The sequence below is a fragment of the Chenopodium album genome, chromosome 8, assembly GCF_948465745.1.
Source record: "Chenopodium album chromosome 8, dcCheAlbu1.1, whole genome shotgun sequence".
NCBI lineage: Eukaryota > Viridiplantae > Streptophyta > Magnoliopsida > Caryophyllales > Amaranthaceae > Chenopodium > Chenopodium album.
Window position 1 is genome coordinate 20,277,550 of NC_137841.1, and position 21,924 is coordinate 20,299,473.

Consider the following 21,924-nt stretch of genomic DNA (forward strand, 5'->3'; position numbering starts at 1 on the left):
ATAATTGGGGAATTGGTCCCGGAATTGGTGGGAACCGGTTCTAGAACCGAATACCCGATTTCTTCATACTATAATTTTTAATTTAACTTTATTATCTAAAACAAAATTGGCTACAATTCGTCTAATTAACAAAAGTAATGATAATAACTTGGCTGAAAATTGGAGTAGATTCGAATACATTAAACAAAAAACCCACAATATAAACAATTTCATAAAGTGATACTCCGCAAATCCACTTCTTTTAAAATAAAATCATGCTGAAAAAAATAAAATAAAATTTATCTAGCTACGAAACTAACCAGTTAAACAAGATTGAATTAAAGTAAAGGGTAACAACATATGTAGAATTTTGATATAAAATAAGACAAAAAAATGAAATTCTAACTTTATTAATATGGGACATTTGAAAAGAATGAAGATAAAAGTGAAAGAAAGAAGGAAAGTAAGCGAAAGAGAGCAGTTTGACTCAGAGAAAGAAATGATAGTGTACGGCTGAGTGGTTGTTTTCTTTTTTAGGGTTTTTACATTTTACATAATATTGTTCGATTTAGATCAATGATTAAGAGAGGTTATTGTGTTATTGGGACATAGTTCACATGGGCTGGAAAAGTTCTTAAGCTCCTCAGTAAAAACTAGTATGAAATCGGGTACCGAGTGGGTACCGGGTCCAAAAATTCAAGACTTGGAATTGGAACTGCATCTTACCGGGTCCTAATTTTAGGAATTGGACCCGGACCCATTTGAACCAGCTCTAAGTCTGAAACCACCGAGTCCAAACCAGTTCCAATTTTGGATCCGGGTACCCACAATTCTTGCTCACCCCTAGGTTTAAATTACCTTAATGAAGTAGTTGATGTTAAGAAGCTACTTTCTCAGCATAATTGTGATGTGATTGGTTTCTTTGAGAATAAGGTGAAGCAAAAAAATAAATGTTGCCTCTATGCACAAGAAGATTGGTATTGGGTGGTCTTGGATTACTAATATGTCTTGTTCTCGGAAAGGAAGAATATGGGTTAGTTAGAAAGATGATAGGTTTACTAGGGATGTGATTAAAATTCATGAGCATTTTATACATTGTTTAATTAATACTAAGGATTTGGGATGGCAAATCAACTGTACCTTTGTTTATCGGTCACAATCTATCCATGATATGAAAACTCTTTGAGATGGAGTTAGGAGCTTACCAATTTCTACTATCCCTTGGTTGTGTGCTGGAGATTTCAATTATGTTCTTCACTTCTAAGATAGGATACGGGGCAATTTTGTTAATGATTATGAAACCAGGTGTTCCAGGTATGGATCCAAGGGTTCTGCTGGGTAAGCTGGGTCCCGTCAACAACCTACACACGGCAGCACACGTAAACTGCCCTCTGGGGTGGCTCGAGGAACCCCCCTCCGAAGCTTAAGTCAGAGAGTGTTTAGAGAGAGAAAGTGTACTTAGAGGAATATAGAAAGTGTAATAATTTTAGTGTCTAACCTCCTTTCCGTTGTACTTTACCCACTATTTATAGGCTTATTATCTCCTTCGTGGAGAGTTTAGCCTGGTCTGCCCTGCGGGCTGACTCTGCCGGGCTGACGAGCCCTCCTTTAGTCGCTTATTCAGCGGTGAGTGCGCACCCTAAGGCTGGGCGATAGTTCAGCGGGAGCTATCCTATACAACTAGCCCTTCAAGAGGTGGTATGAGGTCACTCATGCTGACTCTTTGACTGTAAGAACGTTCTTCTCAACTGAGCCTAGCGGGAAGGAATAGCTCAGTAGGAGCTATCCCCTACAACTAGCCCCTCAAGAGATGGCGTGAGGTTCTTTCATGCCAGCTGTTCTGAGCGTGTAGCCTTATCGGCCCTGACTCAACGGGTCATCTGATTGAAATAACCTGCACACTCCTAGCCCCTCAAGTCTCTAAGGTGTTGAGGCGCCTTGGAGACTTAGGAGGTCAGGTCGTTGCTATTACTGAGTCCGTTTCCCTATTGCTTGTATGGTGACATTGGTTTCCAGACTTAAGAAGTGACGAGCTTGCAGAGAGGATTTTCGATCACTCCCGCTGAAGTCAGAGAAATGACGAACTTGCAGAGAGGATTTTCGATCACTCCCGCTGAAGTCTGAGAAATGACAATCTTACAGAGAGGATTTTCGATCACTCCCACTGAAGTTTGAGAAATGACGATCTTGCAGAGAGGATTTTCGATCACTCCCGCTGAAGTCTGAGAAATGACGATCTTGCAGAGAGGATTTTCTATCACTCCCGCTGAAGTGCTCTCTTCTTAGATGGGTTTAAGGAATTTTTTTTTTTTGGGGCGGGGATCACATTTGCATGAATGGGACACGTGTTGGCAATCCGGGCTGTTAGTTTGATTTTACTGAAGTGACATGGCGGTTTGGCTTTGCCTTTAGTCTAACTGCCCATTTACTCCGTATTAATTTCACTGTCCCCCTCTTTAACTTGTTTCTTTTCACGCCTCCAATTTTTCATCTTCCCTCTTCATTATTTCAGCATTTCAAAATTTTTGCTCTTTGCTCTTCCTCTGTCAAGCGTCCTTGATCCTCCATTGTTGTGGTAAGTTCTTGCTTCTTCATCTTTGTTTTGGCTTTAATATTCGCTTTACTTGCTTTTTTCTCCTTTGATTCTTTCTCTTTTGCTGACTTCTTCCTTCTTTGTTCTTCTTAATTGCAGACTTGAATTTTCATTTTGTTTGGGCTTTTGTCTCCGCCATTGTTGTTGTACTCTGTTGCTTCTGCAACTTTTTTTTCTAAAGGTACTTACTTTGTACCTTTTGTTGTTTGTATTTACCCAATTTTGCTTCTTTTTGCTTTTTCTTCGCAAGATTGTGCCTTTTGATTCTTTCCAATTGTGGTTGTTCCCATTTTTTCTCTTTTGTTGTTGTATTTGCATTCTTGGCTTTTTCCTACTTGTTCCTTCATTGCTTCTAAACTGATTCGTTGATTTTCTCGTGCCCCATTGCTTTTTCTTTCCTTTGCGGGCCTGCATTCCTTTGTAGATTTCATAATGTCTGACGCCTCTGATAGTCAGAATATGAGTGAGCCTCAAACGGCCACGAGGTCGGATTCCTCCTCTTCCCGATCTTCTCCTTCAGGTGAGCGCCCTGCGCACGCTTCTTCTTTTTCTCCTACTCCTTTACAAACTGTTTTACCTTTTGACCTTCCTCCCGCTGCGAGCGGGATGGGTACTGCTGCGACCTCTGCTGCTGCATCTGGGTCAGGCAGTAGTCGTCCCGCTGAGAGTAGTGCGTTTCACCCTTTCCGGCGTAGACCCCATCCTGATTTCTTTGATCCTTACTGTGAGCGGGTGCTTACGCTGGATGGGATTCCCTTATCCCATCTTACTCGTTTGAGGAGGCGCGCAATGCGCCATCAAATCTTGGCTGATGTTGTTAGGGCCAATCCTCCTGATGTGTCTCTTGTTAGCCTCATTCCCCATGTTCAGCCTTTAAATAGTTTTGCTTGGCTTGATGACATGGTTGACATGCATCGGTTTGATCATTATGTAGTGCGTGGTGGGAATACTAGGACTCAAACACCTTCTCCCTCCCCAGCAGTTCAATCAAGTAGGATGGCTGAATCTCCTAGTGATCGCTCATACTTCGACTGCCAACCTACTTATGTTGTTGAGCCCGTAGCGGAGGGCAAAACTGAGTTCTTCCTTGACGACAAGTGCTATGGGCCTAAGAGCTGTGTGCTAGATTCCAGTTGGCATAAGGACGCTGAGAGGCTGGATCTGGCTGCTGTAGGGCAGAAATTTTACGGTTTTGGGGAGGGCTACGAGATGGTTCTGCCTGCTAATGGTGCTAAGTTATCGGCTCCCCCTGCAGGTCACATTGCTGTGTTTGCCTCGCAGCTTGACTTGGGTCTGAGGTTCCCTTTAGACCCTACTTTAGAGAAGTTGTTGCGTGCTTTTAACATCTGTATATCTCTGATTCATCCTGCCTCCCTACACACTCTGATTTGCTTGCTATGGTTCCTGAGGTTTCGGAGGTACCCTGAGTCTCTCCATTTGTTCAAGTCTCTCATGAGTCTGAAGAGATCAGCCTCTGGGACTGAGTCAGGGTGGTACTATGTTGCTCCCAAAGAGAGTAGAGTCTTGTCCTACCCAAAACTTGGGCGTTTTAGGGACTGGACTGGTAAGTTTTTCTAGGTGAAGGTGCCTTCCAACTTTGCTGCTCCTTGTAACTTCAGAGAGATTCGCACCAACATGGCTGGGGTCACAGCTTCTCCTTCTGAACCTGCTCGTGAGATGGAGGCATTTGAGGCTCTGCAGGGAGCGGGGACTCCAAGTTTCCCAAGGTTTGGCTGCCTAACTCCATTTACATTGTGGGTAATGAGCAGCTTTCTGCCATGCGTTTGTGCCGTACACATGAGTCTGGTAAGCTCTTTCTGTCTTTTGCTTTTCTCCTGATTTCCTTCTTTTTTTTTTTTTTTTATATATTCTTGACTTTTTGTCATTTTGTATTTTTACGCTATGACAAGTTAGACAAAAGCATGCTCGGGCTGGCTGATAACTGGAAGGACCCCTTGACTACCACTCTTGAGAACCCTCCTCAGCTCTTTGATACGCTAGAGGTGTATGCGGGCTCCCTGAAGGGTGAGGTGCGTTTGGCTCCCGCTGACCTGCGGGCTGTTGTTGGTACCGCGGCCACTGGTGAGCGTGCTGAGTCCAGCCGCGCTGAGCCAGAGCCCTCGTCTTCTACTGTTGGGAGCAGGCGTGATATCGCCTTGCTCCTCGAAAGGTGGCTTCAGATTCTGAGGCGTTAGTGGCGCCTACTGCTTCCCTTGAGAAGCAGTCTGTCGCGGCTTCCGGCCGGGTGGCACCTCAGACTTCAGCTGCCAAGAGGCAATGTGAACAAGTTTCTGAAGAACCAAAGGCTACTGCCGATGATTTTCCTGACAGTGTTCTCCGATTTCCCTTTGAGGGGATTGAGACCACTGCTGCGGGTGAAAAACCCGTCTCCTCTGCTGAGCATGTTCTGCTCTATCCTACTTCTACTATTGATACCACTGCTGCGAAGGACGTTGTAATCCCTTCTGCTGCAGCTACTGATTTTCAGCTCCATGATGAATCTGCCATGGAGTTTCCAAGGATCCCGCCGCGTCCCTACGGGCTGAGGGGGCGGCTCCGAAGTGCCACCCGGGGTGGGCTCTCTCGGGCTGCGGGCTCTCTCCAGCAGGATCGTCCAGTGATTGTCCTGGAGGATGATCATGTGTCTTCTCCCCCTGCTAGGGATGAGCCTGAGGCGAAAAAGGCTCGCATTTTCCTGGCCGAGACCCTTTTGCTTCCACTTCAGCCAACACTGGGCACCCAGGTGGGAACGTAGGTGGGGGAGACACTCAGAATTCCAGTGAGCTTAACCGTTGCGTTCACCAGTTCCTGGGTGATGCCTTTGAGAATCCTCTTTCTGCGTCTGCTCTTTCTGCTGGAGGGACTTTCCGCCATACTGGGGCCATTGAGTTTGTTGAAGTCCCAATTGTCATCCATCTGCGCCCTATACTCTGCCCTTCTTGAGCTGAGAACACTTCTTTTCGGCCTCTGATGAATGTGAGGGCTGATGAGTCTTTATATGTAGACGACCCTCAGAAGGGTGGTACTCTGGGGTACCGTCTGACTCAGGGGGTTCGTCTCCCTGCTGACTCTACGCGCAGCTCAGTCAGCCTTCCAGTGGCCACTACTTGCCATGACTTGCAGAGGGTTAGTCTCTGCTTTTAGTTTTTCTTTTTCTTGTTTCAACTCTTCTTTGCTTGTGTTGCAGCTGTTGTCTCGTCTTACTTATTATCATGCTTTACTTTTCATTGTTAACTTCTTCTGTTAGCTCCTACTTTGGCTAACTCTTCCTCTCTGCCTTTACTGCAGCTTGTTATGTCTGTGGGTGATTTGTCTAATGCTTTGTTGTCAGTGGAGAAGGAGTACCAGAACCAAGGCATAACCCTTTCCCAGAAGACTCTGGAGGCTCAGCAGGCTCAGGCTGAGAAAGACGCTATGGCCCATGAGGTGACTCCTCTGAGAGAGAAGGCGGATGCCTTGCAGCTCCAATTGGGAGAATTTCAGCTCACTCAGACCAAGCTGAAGGGCTGCCAAGAGCATTTGGGGACTTCTCAAGCCAGGGTGAAGACGTTAGAGGCGGAGGTGGCGGACTTGTAGGCTGCGCACGCTACTGCGCTGGAGGTTGCTAGGAGGGAGGCGCTCAAATCTTTTGCGCTTTCTCCCGCTTTTGCCAAACTCCTTGCTGATCGCCATGATGGAGGGTGGGAAGCTGCGGCTCGATGCGTTAGTAGTTTGTATGGTGAGGGTGAAGAGCAGCAGGCTCGCTTTAACGCCTTTTGGGCCAAGGTTGAAGCTGCAGGTGAAGCTGGTTTGTTCGATCTCCCTGCTGATCACCCTCGCGCTGCGGGCTGCAAGATTCCCAATCAGGCTGTGCTGAACTTAGAGGTGCCTCTCTGTCCTGACGTTGCTGCAGCTATTGGAGTGGAGTCTCTAACCGATGATCAATAAAGGTTATGGCGGCTGTCACCCTCCTACTCCAATGGTTCCTCTGAGTTTCCCTCACCCAGATCTGTTGTAACTAGGTAGTTTTTGTTACTATCTTTGGGGTGTATAGCTGCCAAAGATTTATATTTCTCTGTGTACTTTCAGAATACTTTGTCTTTTGTTGCTGGGTCTACCCAGCTTAACCCGAATTTGTGATTTACCAACTTTGTTTGCTGAGTGTTTCCTTGTCCTGGTGGACAAGGTCTCAGCTTTATTTGCCTTGTATCTGACTTGCTGAATGTTTACTCTGCCTTGGTGGGCAGGGGTTCAGCCTTATAATGTATGCTCTTTATGGTCTTCTCCTGATGCCTTGTTTTGTTACTTATTTCGCTGTTTGCACATTTGCCCATAATCTAATATCTCTTAATAGTATCCAGGCCTCGTTGCAGCATTTTTGCTATATTTGGTGGGACCTCGTAGGTTGGGCCTCCCTATCCTTTCGATTTGGTTGTTTAGAGCTTTCTTGTTCCTTTTGCGTTCTGCTGCGTTTCAGCAGAGGTTTTGTTATATTTTATCCTCCCTTTTCCGCTTGCTTCAAGTGTTTGTGCACTGCATACTTCATTTGGCTTTGGCCAACGGTTTCGTCTGCGTGCTGGTTGGTACACTTAGTTTAGCGTTGTTTGGCTTACTCTTGCTGAGACTTGTTTGTGTCGATCAGCTTTTTTATCTGTTTTGCCTGTGTCACCGGCTTGTTTTGCTGCGACTTATCTATGTCAGTCAGCTTGCATATGTTGTGGCTTGCTTATGCTGAGACTTGTTTATGTCGTTCAGCTTGCTTGTGCTGAGGCTTACTTATGTCAATCAGCTTATCCGTGCTGAGACTCATTTATGTTAATCAGCTTGTTCGTGCTGAGACTTATTTATGTCAATCAGCTTGTTCGTGCTGAGACTTATTTATGTCAATCAGCTTGTTCGTGCTGAGATTTATTTATGTCAATCAGCTTGTTTGTGCTGAGACTTATTTATGTCAATCAGCTTGTTCGTGCTGAGACTTATTTATGTCACTCAGCTTGTTTACGCTGCCTGCTTACTCTTTTCTTTTTTTTTTTCTTTTTTTTAAGGGCTTATTGCTTGACTGTTCTCTCCTACTCTCTCCCCCTCGAAGAGATGTGCTAAATGGGACTAAGAGGACCTTAGTGTTGCCCATGTAGCTCGTCTCTTCTTTCCCTCCTCTCTCCCCTGCTCAAGCTGAACGTGTCAGGCTCCTCCTCAGGCGTCCCCGAGGAAGTGCCCTGTTTTGCTTTTCGCAAGTGAGGTGAGGTTTTAAGGAGGGATGCCTTTGTGTTGTTATTTTGTGTTAGGGTGCTTCTTGCCTCTAACACTTTACTATTATTCTTGTTTGACTTTTGCATGTTAGTATATGATGCTTAGGCATACTATATTAAACAGATTTATGCAACATACTCCTCACGCAGAGGCTTGTATTTCATTGAATAAAAATGGCTTAAATGCCTTAGTTAACATGACATAGACTGAGTAAAAGTGCATCAAGCTTAAAGCAGCTATATACCGAGCTAATTAAACAAAGTATTTCTTTAACACATCAGCATTGAAACTGTTTCTTAAGACCTGACCTTCTTGATCTGCAAGGAGGAACGCTCCAGGGCCAACCTGTTCATGGATGATGAAAGGGCCTTCCCAGTTTGCTGACAGCTTTCCATGCTCATTTCCTCTTCCAACTGCTACTGTCCTCCTGAGGACTAGGTCTCCAGGCAGGAGCTCCCTGTGCTTGACCCTCTTGTTGAAAGCTTTTGAGATCCTGCTCTTCTGGGCTGCTTGCTTAAGGGCCGCTTTTAGTCTTACTTCCGGCAGGAAATCTAGCTCCTCCAGCATGCGCTTTTCATTCCCCCGCTGCTCATAGTGTTGTATCCTCAGGTTGGGTATTTGTACTTCCATAGGGACAACTGCATCGACCCCGTAGGTCAAAGTGAAAGGGCTTTTACCAGTTGCCTCCTTCTCTGTGGTCCTATTTGCCCACAAGATTTCTGGGACTAAGTCTGCCCACAAACCTTTGTATTCTTCCAACTTCTTCTGTAGGGCTGTCAGGATCAGCTTATTTGCTGCTTCTGCTTGGCCGTTGCTCTACGGGTGGCAGACTGAGGCACTTGCATATTTGGTGCCCATGTCTCCCAAGTAATCCTTTATGGTTTCGCAGTCGAACTGACACCCATGATCGAAGACTATGCACCATGGCACCCCGAATCTGGTGATGATGTTCTTCCATATAAATGTTCTGATCTGGGTTGCCTTTATGTATTTGGTGGGCTCAGCCTCTATCCACTTAGTAAAGTAATCAACTGCCACAATAAGATACTTCCTGCCCGCCGACCCAGTGGTGAAGGGTCCTAATATATCCATTCCCCACTGAGCGAACGGGATCGGGCTGAGAATCGGAGTCAGATCGTTTGCTGGCTGATTTATGACTGGTGAATATTTCTGACACTTGTCGCACTTTTTAACGTACGCTAGTGTGTCCTGTGTGAGAGTTGGCCAATATGCCCCTCTTCTAAGGACCTCCACTCCCAATGCTTTTCCGCCAATGTGATTGGCACATATCCCGGAGTGGGCTTCTTCCATGATACCCTCTTGCTCCCATTCTGGGATGCACCGCAGCAGTGGCTTTGAAAAGCCTTTTTTGTTGAGCTCTCTATTCATTACCACATACCAATTTGCATCTTTCTTCACCTTTTTAGCATGTACTTCGTCATCGGGCAGCGAGCCATGAAGCTTGTATGCCAAGATGTCAGAGAACCAGGCTCTCCGACTCCCAATGCAGTTTACCTGCTCCTTTTCGGCAATGTTACTTTCTTCTAACACTTCGACCATCACTGTTCTTGTGAGGCTTTGCAAGGTGGAGCTGGCCAACTTAGATAAGGCATCAGCCTGAGAGTTTCCCGCTCGGGGGACTAAGTCTATTTGGAAATGGACTAGCTGGGCTGCCAGTTCCTTCACTTTGGTCACATATTTCATCATAGTGGCTTCCCTTATCTCGTATGCCCCCTGCAGCTAGCTGGCAACGAGCTGAGAGTCAGTCTGCAGGTGTACTTTGCGAGCTCCGGCTGCGAGGCTCATCCGCAAGCCTGCTAGCGTCGCCTCGTACTCTGCTTCATTGTTAGACGCTTTGAACTTGAACTTGATGGCATACTCGAATACGTTTCCTTCTGGAGACGTCATTATGACTCCTGCTCCACTCCCCGTTTGGGCTGAGGACCCATCCACTTCCACCTTCCAGACTCCAATGTCGTCTTCCTTCTCCTCATAAGAGGCTTCCACTATGAAGTCTGCTAGAGCTTGTGCCTTGATGGCTGCTCTAGGCTTGACCTCGAATTCATACTCGGAAAGTTCAATTGCCCATTTCAAGAGTCTGCCTGATGCATCCATCTGTTGTAATGCTTTTTCCAGCGGGTGGTTTGTGAGGACCTCTATTATATGCGCGTCGAAGTATGGTTTTAGCTTTCTTGCTGTCGTGACCACTGCGAAGGCTAGCTTTTCTACCAGGGGATATCTTTGCTCTGCGTGAGTCAGCACGTGACTCACGAAATATATTGGCCTTTGTTGTTTCTGTCTTTCTACCAGCAGAACGGCTGCGATTGTTTGTATTGATGCTGAGATGTATAACTGCAGCTTTTCCCTCAGCTCCGGGCTGATCATTGTCGGGAGCTTAGTCAGATGCTCCTTGATGCCCTCAAAGGCTTCTTTCTCCTTGGCTCCCCACTTGAATTCCCTGTTTCCTTTCAATAGCTGATAGAATGGTAAGGCTTTGTCTGCTGACTTACTGATGAACCTGGTCAGTGTGGCCATTCTGCCCGTTAACCTCATGACATCCTTAATGCTCTTAGGCTCGGGCAGGTTGAGAACTGCTTCGATCTTTTCCGGGTTGGCATCTATTCCTCTCTCGCTGATCTAAAAACCCAAGAACTTTCCCGAGCTCACTCCAAAGACGCATTTCTTCGGGTTGAGCTTGATCTTATACTTGTTCAAGGTAGAGAATGTTTCCTCTAAATCTATGATATGTCCAGCCTGCGTGACGCTCTTAACAATTGAGTCGTCAACGTATACTTCTACATTTCGTCCTTTCTGGTGGAGGAACACTCTATCCATTGCCTTCTGGAAATTTGCCCACGCATTCTTCAGCCCGAAGGGCATAGCTATGTAATTGTATACTCCCCCTTCAATGATGAATGCAGTTTTCTGCCTGTCTGGCTCGTGCAGGCTGATCTGGTGGTATCCTGAGAAGGCGTCCATAAAGCTTAGCAGGGCGTGCCCGCTCGTTGAGTCTACCACCTGATCTATTCGTGGCAATGGGTAACAGTCCTTCGGGCAGGCCTTGTTAAGGTATGTGAAATCGACACACATTCTCCATTGACCATTTGCCTTCTTCACCATGACCACGTTGGCTAACCATTCTGGATAGTCACAGGGTTCGATAAATCCTGCTTCCAAGAGTTTTTCCACCTCTTCCTGGATTGCCTGGTTTTTCTCCGTGGAGAAGCTTCGCTTTTTCTGCCTGACTGGCCTAATGTCCTCCTTCACATTCAGCCTATGTACCATGACCGCTGGATCAATTCCGGGCATCTCATCTGCAGAAAATGCAAAAATGTCTTTATTCTTTCTCAGCAGCTCTATGAGGTGGACCCCCACTCCTGATCAATGTCTTTTCCGATTTTCACTGCTCTCGAGGGGTCACCTTCTGTAAGCTCGACCGTGACATGCTCCCCGCTGGGAAGTGGTCTGGCCACTTCTTCTTTTGCAGGCTCGAAGTTTTCCATTGCCAACTTTTGTTTATCCTTCTCCCTGTGATACTCTTCACGCTTTCTCTTCCTTGACTTCCTCTCAGGCTGCTCAGGGAGTCTTCTGTCAGAACCTGACTGCTGTCTGGTTTTTGCGGGCTGCTTCAAGGCAGTTATATAACATTGTTGGGCTGTCTTCTGACTTCCCCTGAGATTTGCTGATCGCCCCTCATTGGTTGTGTAAACCATCGCCAGGTGGTAAGTGGATACCACCCCGCCTATCTTGTGGATGAGCGGTCTTCCCATGATTACATTGTAGGGTGAGGGAGAGTTTATCACAAGAAATTCTGCTCGGACATCACGCCTTCTTGACCTCTCTCCTACCCGGATTGAGAGCTCGATTATGCCCTCTGGGGTAACCCCGAGCCATTAAACCCGGTGACCTCGTAGTTTACTCTCTTTAGATCCTTTCTGTCCAACTTTAGCTCATTGAACGCACTGATTTAGATGATGTTGGCTGAGCTGCCTCCGTCTATCAGTATTCTATCCACCTCCCAGTTTGCAATTCTCATTGTTACCACCAGCGGGTCGTCATGAGGGTAAATTATGCCCTTCTGGTCATATTCATCAAACATGGCTCGTGGCTGCGGGGGAAGGGGTGGCCATCTACACTTGTCATTGTCATTAATCTGATGTATCATTTCCCTTAGGTCAGCCCGCGCTCTGTTGACTGTCCCCCCATGTACTGGTCCTCCACTGATCACATACACCCTGCCCTCTGGCTTGCTGTCTCCGTCCCTGTCTCCTGCAGGACCCCTATGACCTCCTCTGCAGTCAGCTCGGCCCGCTCTTTCCTCCTCCCTCCTTCTGGGAGGATCATCACGCTGCTTAAATTGGGTCAGGTATCCTCTCCTGATTAAGTCCTCTATGTTGTCCTTCAAGTGTGTGCACTCCTCAGTGGTGTGGCCATGGTCCCTATGGAAGTCACACCACTTACTGGTATCACGGCTTCTATTTATCATCCTTGGGGGCCTCTGCCACTTATCATCAGCTTTGTTCACGCTGAATATGTGAGATCTTGAATGGGTCAGTGGGGTGTATTGATCAAACTTCCCAGGCCTTGGCCCTCTCCGCGAATCGAATCTTCTCAGCCCTACGACCCTGTCCGCTTCTCTGCGGATTTGCTCTCCCCTGCTTGGCTGGTCCGCCCTGGGCGCGTTCTCTGCCTGGGTGACCTCGGCTCGCCTGACTGGGTCTCCTGCTGCTTTCCTCCCCAGCATTGCCCTGTCAGTCTCGTCTGCCTTGATGAACTCGTGCGCTTTACCCAGCGCTTCCGCGAGCGTTTGAGGCTCTTACGCCCCATATACACTCTGAAGGGTGACCCTGGCAGTAGACCGCTCTGCGTTTCCAACAGTGCTACCTCCTGGCTCATGTTTGGAATGGTTGTTGCCTCTTTGTTGAATCTGGTAATAAAATCCCTCAGGGGCTCGTCTTTTCCTTGAACCAAGGACATCAGCTCGGTTGTCATCTTGGTCCTGTCCACCAGGGTTATGAAGTGCTCCATGAACATCCTCTTCAGCTGATTGTACGAGTATACAGAACATTTAGGGATGGCGCCGTACCATTCCGCTGCTAGCCCCTCCAGAGTTGGTGGGAAAGCCTTACACCAGACTGAGTCTGTCATGGTGTAGACTACCATATGATTCTCGAAAGTTGATATATGGCTTTTGGGTGTTGTAGTCCCATTGTATTTGCAGCTCGGCATCTTCACCTTCTCCATGGGTTCCTCCATAATCTCCTGGCAAAATGGGGAATCATCTGGAACAACCTGGATTCGCGCTCGTTTGTCTCTCTCCGGGCTGGGTCCTCGCTCTGCGGCCGGTGACCTGCTACGCGGGACCCGCTTCTCCGGGCTGATCTGAGTGGGGGTTATTTCCTCCACGCTCCATTCTCGATTCAGGGTGCGAGCCTCCAGCTCCAATATTTTCTTTCTCAGTTGAACGAATGAGCTCCTTCTGCTCAGGGGTGGGAGTCGAGGCCTCCGACTTTATTGCTGCGGGCTGCACAGTTGTCGTTGCCGATGATGGACTGGCTCCCTTACCCATGTTGGTAAGGACCGCCGTCATTGCAGCCAGTTGCTCCTTACTGCACTTAGAGAGGTTCTGCAGGATGGCTGGCATATTCACAGGCTCCGGTTTCTGGGTTACAGGTGCTGAAACAATAAGTTCATTGCTCGCATCAGTTAACGGCATTCCGTACCTGAAAATAGAGCTGGATCCTACCGGATCTACTTGTTTCTCCACTGCTTTAGCAGTAGCTGACATTAATCCGACGGGGTTCGCTTTCTGTGAGATGGTCGATTTGGGGTTTCCGGTGGATCCTTTTGGATCGTTAGTTACTGGGGGTGCTTTTTGTGGTGTTTGGTTGGTCTCATTAGCTTTAGATGTGGGTGTTTGCACAGTTTCTTCTCCGGCCATGGTGGTAAGTTAACTAGTCCCTAGCTCAGTTGGCGAACCTCAGGTTAGGTGATCCAATCCCCTCCTTCTAGCGCCAATTGTTCCAGGTATGGATCCAAGGGTTCTGCTGGGTAAGCTGGGTCCCGTCAACAACCTACACACGGCAGCACACGTAAACTGCCCTCGGGGGTGGCTCGAGGAACCCCCCTCCGAAGCTTAAGTTAGAGAGTGTTTAGAGAGAGAAAGTGTACTTAGAGGAATATAGAAAGTCTAATAATTTTAGTGTCTAACCTCCTTTCCGTTATACTTTACCCTCTATTTATAGGCGTATTATCTCCTTCGTGGAGAGTTTAGCCTGGTCTGCCCTCCAGGCTGACTCTGCCGGGCTGACGAGCCCTCCTTTAGTCGCTTATTCAGCGGTGAGTGCGCACCCTGGGGGCTGGGCGATAGTTCAGCGGGAGCTATCCTATACACCAGGGATTTCCAACAATTTATTGATGACATGGAGCTATTTGTGATTAAGAGTAAAGGGATGCCTTTCTCTTGGTCTAATAAAGCTCATGATGGGCCTAGAACTTGTACCAGGATTGATAGAGGGCTGGTTAATCAAGCTTGGATTGATCAATATGGTCATGTTGAAGCTATCTATCTTCCTCCTTCCTTATCTGATCAGACTCCTCTTCTTTTTGAGGTTTTTCCTTCTTCTCATGGTAAGGATAAGCCTTTTAGATTCCTTAATTGTCTTGCTTCTCATGAGCAGTTTGAAGCTTTTATTCAAACTGCCTAGAAGACTTGTGTTTCTGGAGGGTTTTGAAATGTGCATAGGCTAAATTAAAGTTGGCTAAAGAGCAAATGAAAAAGCTAAATATTAAACACTTTAGTAATATTGATGCCATAATCGACAATGCTCACAACTTTCTCCTCGAAGTTCAAAGAATAATGCTTGCTGGTAATCATGATCCTACTTTGATTACTAAGGAAGCTGAATATATTCAACATATTAAATATTAGAGGAATATTCAAGAAAGTATATATAAGAATAATTCTAGAGTTGATTGGGTGAAGTTAGGTGATTCGAACAATCATTATTTCTTTGCTGTTATGAAAACTAGAAATAACAGGAACATGATAGATTCTATTTTCAATGAGAATCATGTTCTTCAGAAGAAACCAAAAGAGGTTGAACAAGATATAACAGGTTTCGACAAGAAATTGATGGGCTCTAGAGCTACTTCTTTGCCTGTTGTTGATTTGGTTACTTTGAGAAAAGGAAAGCAACTATCTAGAGATGCTTAGAAAATTCTAATTGCTCATATATCTTCAGATGAGACTGATACTTCTTTGAAAGGAATTGATACCTCAAAGGCTTGTGGTATTGATGGTTTCAACTCCTTCTTTTTTCAGAAGACTTGGGACATTGTTAAACATGGTATTTATGTTGCTTGTAGACACCCAAATGTGTCTCCCTAAAACCAAACCCTGTGATGAATACTTTACGTCATTTGATTATCTAACAAAGTGAAAGTGTGAAAAGTCTTGTGATGACGATGTTTTCATTAAAATATTTCTCTTTTGGTTTTCAAAAATATTTTTTTCTTACTCTTTTTATGAAAAATATCCAATCCAATTTTGTTTGGTCTATGATAAGGGTCCAATAATAGTGTAGTTGGATTGGGCTCGAAAAGAGCTTTCCAATGATATATTATAAGCCTAATTCCGATGAATTATGAGGAAGTTATGGATTAAATTAAATTAGGCCCAATGATCTAAAGGAGAGCCTATTAATTATTATTCCTAAAGTGATTAGGATTGATTTTAGTCTTCTAGGAATATCTAGAAGGTTCTCTTTAATTCTAATAAGATTCAGGTTGATAATTATATTTTTAAAGATGTTTAATTTTGAATAAAATAAATTAAATCTGATTTTAAATCTGCATGGACACAGAATTACCTGTAACCGGTTTAAAAAGTGATTCTGCGTGCAAAAGCGCGTTGTACTTTTGAACCAGCGCGAGATGACAGCATTGTCGCCAGGCGCTGACTTTCGTCACCTGGTGCTGCAGCTGTCATCTGGTGACGAGCTCGTCGTCTGGCGCTGACTCCTGTCATTGGCAACAGGAGGTATTTTATTCCGAATATGATTTTCTTTGATCCCATGCTATTTTTCTATAAATAGGGGTCGTATCTCCCCGTTTTTCATCATTCACAACAATCATCTCTCTCTATTCTCTCTCTCTCTAAAAGCTAGAAGCTTTCTCTCTCTCTTTTCTTTTTCTAAACCTTCCCTCTCTCAAAACTCCTCACTCATTAGATCTAGAAACACCTAGCCAAGTTCGAAGTTGCCTTCGCCCTAGACGTTAAAGGTTTGATATTTTAGAGGGTTTGGTCCCAAATCTCTATTTCAATTATTTAATTTAATTGTTTGATTTATTATTTTCCTTGAAGTTACTAACGTGTGTATTTTGTTATTAGAAAGAGATACGAGGCATCGAAGTAAGTACTTTAATTTTTTATTGATTGTTTGATATAGAAATCATGCTTTATTTATTCCTAGTGTCATGTTAGGATGTCTTTACGATTCCTAGTATTATGTTTAGGATAATAACTAAAGTTTCTAATATCAAGTATGATTATTGTGATGCTTCCTATTTCTTTTCTAATATCATGTTAGTGTCATGTTAGGGCTAATTGATCTTTAATTTTTAGTAACATGCTAAGGTTTGTTATTAATCTTGTTAGTATCATGCCTAGGATCTTGCTAATAATATTATGCTTTATTATGATTATTTTAATTATGATTGTTATTTCGATTATGATTATTATTGTTATAATTGTTATTATGTTGCTTGATTTTTATTATGTTTTATGCTTGATCAACCAACATATATTAAACAGGTTTAGGGTTAAACCTACTGATTGCATGTTAGTCAGAAAGCGCACATGAATACGAAAAGAATAAAGTAGAGGCCAATATTTAGGTTGGATTTGTACCTTCATCCCCGAACTTCCAGTCATGGTTCAAGACCTATTGGAGTTAACAATCTCCTAGATCGTTAAGGGGTATAACCTTCACCTCGTGAACGATTTACAAGCTCCTAAAACTTGTTGGCGACTCTTTTACTCTAGCTTCCTTCCCTTTGGACGCCACCATGCTTAAGTGTATGATCACAGTGGGGCTCAAGTGTGGGATGGCTTGAAATATTCCCTGCACTGATATTAAGGATTTCTTTGATACTAGTAATATATAAAAAGAGTGGAATTGCAATATTGTCCCTATGGTGCCTAAAGTGCAAAATCCTTCACATGCTAAGGAATTTAGGCCTATTGCTTGTTGTTTTGTTCTTTACAAGATAATCTCTAAAATCTTGACAGCAAGGCTGACTAAAGTTATTGAGGAGGTGATTAATGATGCTCAGGCAGGTTTAATTCCTGGGAAGCATATTGGTGACAACATTTTACTTGAAACTAAGCTCATTAAGGGGTATACTAAAAAATTTATCACCCCAAGATGTATAGTCAAAGTTGATCTTAAAAAATCTTATAACTCCATTTATGGAGTTTTCTGAGAAGGGTTATGGATGGGTTAGGATTACCTGGTATCATTGTCTCTTGGACCATGATTTGTCTTCCTACAGTCTCATTCTCTATTCTCATTAATGGAGTTCCTGCTCCTCCTTTCTCTGTAAAAAAAATAAGGGCTCAGGCAAGGAGATATTATGTCTCCCTTTTTATTTGCCATTGGGATGGAATATTTGTCAAGGTGTTTACATGAATTAAATGAGATCCCTGCTTTCAATTATCATCCTAGATGTGAAAAGATGCAGCTTACTCATCTTATGTTTGCTGACGACTTGCTTATGTTCTCTAGAGCTAATAAGATTTATGTCCACCTTTTGTTTTAGACATTCTCTAAGTTCTCTAAAGCTTCAGGCTTTTCTGCAAATGTGGATAAAAGTGAAGCTTATTTTGGTGGGGTGTCTAATGATGATTAGGCTGCTCTTATCCATATTTTAGGAGTAAATCCAAGTGTTATTCCATTTATATATTTGGGAGTTCCTTTATATACAAAGAAACCTACAATTGGCCAATGTAAACCCCTAATGGATAAGGTTACTTCTAGGATTACTGTGTGGACTACTAGGCATCTCTCCTGTGCTTGTAGCTTCTAACTAGTGAAAAGTATTATGTTTGGAGTTCAGACTTACTAGTCTCAGATTTTTGTTTTACCTAAGAAGATCTTGAAAGAGATTGAAGCTAGGTTTAGAGATTTTATTTGGACTAGGAAATCTAATCCTTCAAGAAAAGCTTTAGTAGCCTAGAATAAAGTTTGTCTGCCTAAAGTTAGTGGTGGATGGAATGCTATCTCTCTCCCTTGAGTGGAACATTTTTTCTATACTAAATTCTTATGGGACATTCCTCATAAAGCGGACTCTTTATGGTTCAAATGGGTTCATATTTACTATTTCAAGAATAGGAATGTGTGGGGTGCTCCTGTTCCTCAAAAAATTTCCTGGATTCTAAAAAGGATTTTGAAATGCAGACAAGTTATAGATGATATTAGGGGATGGGATAAGGTGAAGCATGGGAATGGTATGCAACTTAAGAAACTATATAAGCACCTGAGAACTCAAGCCCCAAAAATTGAGTGGAAAAGACTTGTTTGCAATAATATAGCTTCTCCAAAAAGTGTGTTCATTTGTTGTTAGATCTACATAACAAACTTGTAACCAAAGATAGAGTGATGGCTCGGAACATTCAATGTGATCCTACTTGTGTTCTATGTGTGAAAGCTGCAGAGAGCACTCTGCATTTGTTTTTTTTAGTGTGATTATTCTAAACAAATTTTGCAGAAAGCCTTAGCTTTGTTGAAGTGTAGGAAAACTGTGCAATCCTTCTATCAGGAAGTTAGATGGAGTAATAGATTCTGCAAGAAGTCCAAAACTGTTGGCAGATTGCATATGATGTTTCTTGCTGAAATAGTCTATGCGATTTGGATTCAGAGGAATAATACAATGTTTATAGGATCTTGTTTACCTGTTGAAAATGTTTTTAGGTACATTGTGTTTAGGATTGCTTGTAGATGTTCTGTTGTTGACAGACATCTTATTTAGTGAAATTGTTGTCTCTGTTTTTGTTGTTATTTGGTTGTTTTTCTACTGCTACGGTTTTTAGGGGTTGTTATTTTCTTTAGCTTGCAGTTGGCTTTGTTGTTGTTAGTTTGTTTGTGTTATCTCTTGGTTGTCTGTGAGGTCTTGGATTCTCAAAACCTTTCCTAGAAGGTGGCTAGTTGATTGAGTCCAGTAGTTGCTTCTGGTTCACTTTAGAACCGTTCTTAAAAGGTGGCTAAGCTTGAATTTAGAGTTGTCTGGGGTAGTTTTTCCTATTTTGGTCTTTTGGTGTTCCGGTGCTTTGTTACAGCTTAGCTTTTGTAAATTGTATCTTACTATTCTTTGGTGATAAAATTTTCTATTTAACAAAAAAAAAAAAATTCCTAACTCAAATTAATTTATCCTATAATTATGGGACCTAGTCTACGAGTTATGGAAAAAAAATTAATTCTCTCTAAGCATACTTAATATTACACACTAATTGTAGGCGTCAATTGAAACGTGCCTACTTAAGCATGTGGTTAACATGTTTTGCAATTATAGGAATTGAGATTTGACATATATTATTAGGGACAAAAAATAGGGAGTTGCCAACAAGTTTATGAGGAGCTTGTAAACTGTTCACGGGTCATTTAAGTCAACCACGTAAAGGGGCAAACTAAAAGGTAACAACGATTTGATCCATGAAGGTTATACCTTATTCATAATCCATGATATTACTAACTCCATATTTTTACCAACCATGAATAAAGGATCGGGGATGATGGTACGAAGTTCAGTCATGGAAGTCAACTTTGTCCGTATTGCCCTCTACGCGATTCTTATAGTGAAAAAATGTGTCTTGTGATTTCGAATACATACAAATAAGAATATAATTTGCTCCAAAGTAATATAAATAAGTTAGCTAAATATTAATACACATAAAATTCTAATTATGTGTATTAATATTTAGCTAACTTATTAAATTCTTCAAGATTAAAAAGGAACCTAATTCGGCTATCCAAATTATCTTATTAGGTGTGATTTTAAATTACATATGTTTGCTTAAACATGAAAAATGGTGATCTCACTAAATAAAATAGTACAACAAAAATACTAGAAGCAACATCATAATATTAATTGAAACATCCAAATCATAATAATAAAGCTAAATGTGATACAAGTAAAATAAATAAGTTAAGCAATTACTTAACTTAATTACTTACATTGCTCGCGCTCCTTTAAATTGCTACATCATAAATAAATCGTTAGTAACTTACAGGAAATGAATCATAAATTAAATAAAAATAATTAAATTAAATTAAGTTTAGATTTATCCAAACTCTCATAAATTCAACCTTTTAAACCTAGGTTGATAAGTAGAAGTCCAAGTATTACAAAGGAACTTTGAATTGCTGCGTTCTAGAAAATTATGATTAAGATAAGTATAATGCTGAGAAAAGGGTTGAATTATTGAGTTTAAGCTCGTATATTGTTATGTGTTCTTCACGTTCTCTGTCCGTTCTCCAAAAACCTAAAATTAGTGTTATATTTATAAGGAAAATTTTAACACCTCACAAAAACCCGAAAATGGTTTTTAACACCCTCATAAAAAAATTTATTTTAACACCACACAAATTTCAAAAAATTGGGTATTACCACCACTTAACTGATTTCATTTAAAAATTCGTTAAGTGGGGCCATACAGACACGTGTCGCTTTATTATTTGCCAAAAAATTAAAATATTAAAAAAATATTTAAAATTAAAATAAAAAACCTAAAACTATCCCGGCCACCCTAGCGCCACCACCGTCGTCCACCAACCCACCTACTGCCGGCGTCCGACATCCCAGAGAATCGCCCGGCACCGGCGACCCCACCTCCACCCCCCCTTTCCCCCACCTACTCACCCCACCCCCTTCTCTTTCCACATTTTTGTTTCCCGACCACCACCCCGAAACCAAGCCACCTACATCATCATGACTAAGTGTAGTAATAATTAAACCAAATTTTCCTATTGAGCAAATTGAACTTTGTTTATATGTCTTTTAAATCGCATGAAATACTTTTCACAATAAGAATCGAGTGAAGGCTATTCCATGATTCATCAACTACGTACCATTATCCTCAATCCTTCATATGTGGTTCGTAACCATATGAATTTAGTAATCTCATGGATAATGAATCAATGGTTACAAGTTCCTTAAACACTTGTTAGCGGCTCCCTATTTTTTGTCCCTAGTCATTTAATGATAGATCTCACATCTTATGATTTCCAAGCATATTCACACATGTTTAAGGAGGTGCTCTTCATTTTATGCCTAAAATTTGGCGACTCCGCTAGGGAGGATTCTCGATTTTTTTTATCGATTTAAGTGATTGGTAATTGATTTAGAATAGTGGTTGAGACTTGAAAGACTCTTGAATTGTGTTATTTGCGATTTAATTGACATTGTTGCACATGTATTTAAATTAAATAGTCGAAATAGGTACTGCCCTGTAGGAAAATTTTTAAAACTTATATGCGAAAGAAATCTAGAAGCACCATTGCTATTTCACTTGTACCGTGCAACGGGACTTTGTGTCGTGTCGCGATGCGAAGTATCAAAGCATGGTACATCTTTAAAAGTGACGATGGTTTTCTTTTTTGAACAATAAGCTTGCTTCGTTTTTTTTTTTTTTTTGGGAAAGTTGTATGTGTTTAAATCGACATACGTTTTAACCCTAAGGATTGATGTGTTTCCTACCCGATAACACTTATGGTAGTAAGGGTTCATCTTAGATTTTAAATCCACCAAGTCATTAAGTCGAGTTAGATTTCATCACGAACTCGCAGAGTTGTCCGTTAGAATACGCCCTCAAGGGAGGCCACCTTGCTAAAACGTGTAACTCTCAATCATGTTCCCTTTGACACCTATATAAGCTTGACCATTGTCAAATGTAGAACTTGGCTTTGGTTATGAACTTCACTACATCATCGTGGCTAAGTACATGGCCCGAGTAGCCAGAAGTAGAGGAGTTAGACCACAAGACTCCCATAGCTCACGCAACTCGTTGTTGTCGCGAAAATGAAGATCGTACAGCGAACCAATGGCCTCGTTTCCTGAGTCGTGGC

At 42.8% G+C, this 21,924-nt stretch overlaps 1 protein-coding gene across 1 annotated transcript; it reads right to left on the minus strand.

Moving 5' to 3' along the window:
• Positions 1–7,942: 7,942 nt before the first annotated feature.
• Positions 7,943–9,508, minus strand: LOC145642799 (uncharacterized). The gene is made up of 3 exons (XM_081693967.1): positions 8,783–9,508; positions 8,110–8,617; positions 7,943–8,007 (listed from the first exon to the last, which is right to left on the minus strand). Exons 1-3 carry the CDS (start codon positions 9,506–9,508, stop codon positions 7,943–7,945), a joined length of 1,299 nt encoding a protein of 432 aa, XP_081550093.1.
• Positions 9,509–21,924: the final 12,416 nt, after the last annotated feature.

Bases quoted from the DNA above. Each gene is read 5' to 3' on its own strand.
- LOC145642799 (XM_081693967.1), bottom strand. From the start codon at position 9,508: ATGATGAAATATGTGACCAAAGTGAAGGAACTGGCAGCCCAGCTAGTC. The intron at 8,618-8,782 runs GCAACCCAGATC...TGCCACCCGTAG, and splicing joins AGCCCACCAAATACATAAAG to AGCAACGGCCAAGCAGAAGC. The intron at 8,008-8,109 runs GTCAGGTCTTAA...ACTTTTACTCAG, and splicing joins CCTCCTTGCAGATCAAGAAG to TCTATGTCATGTTAACTAAG.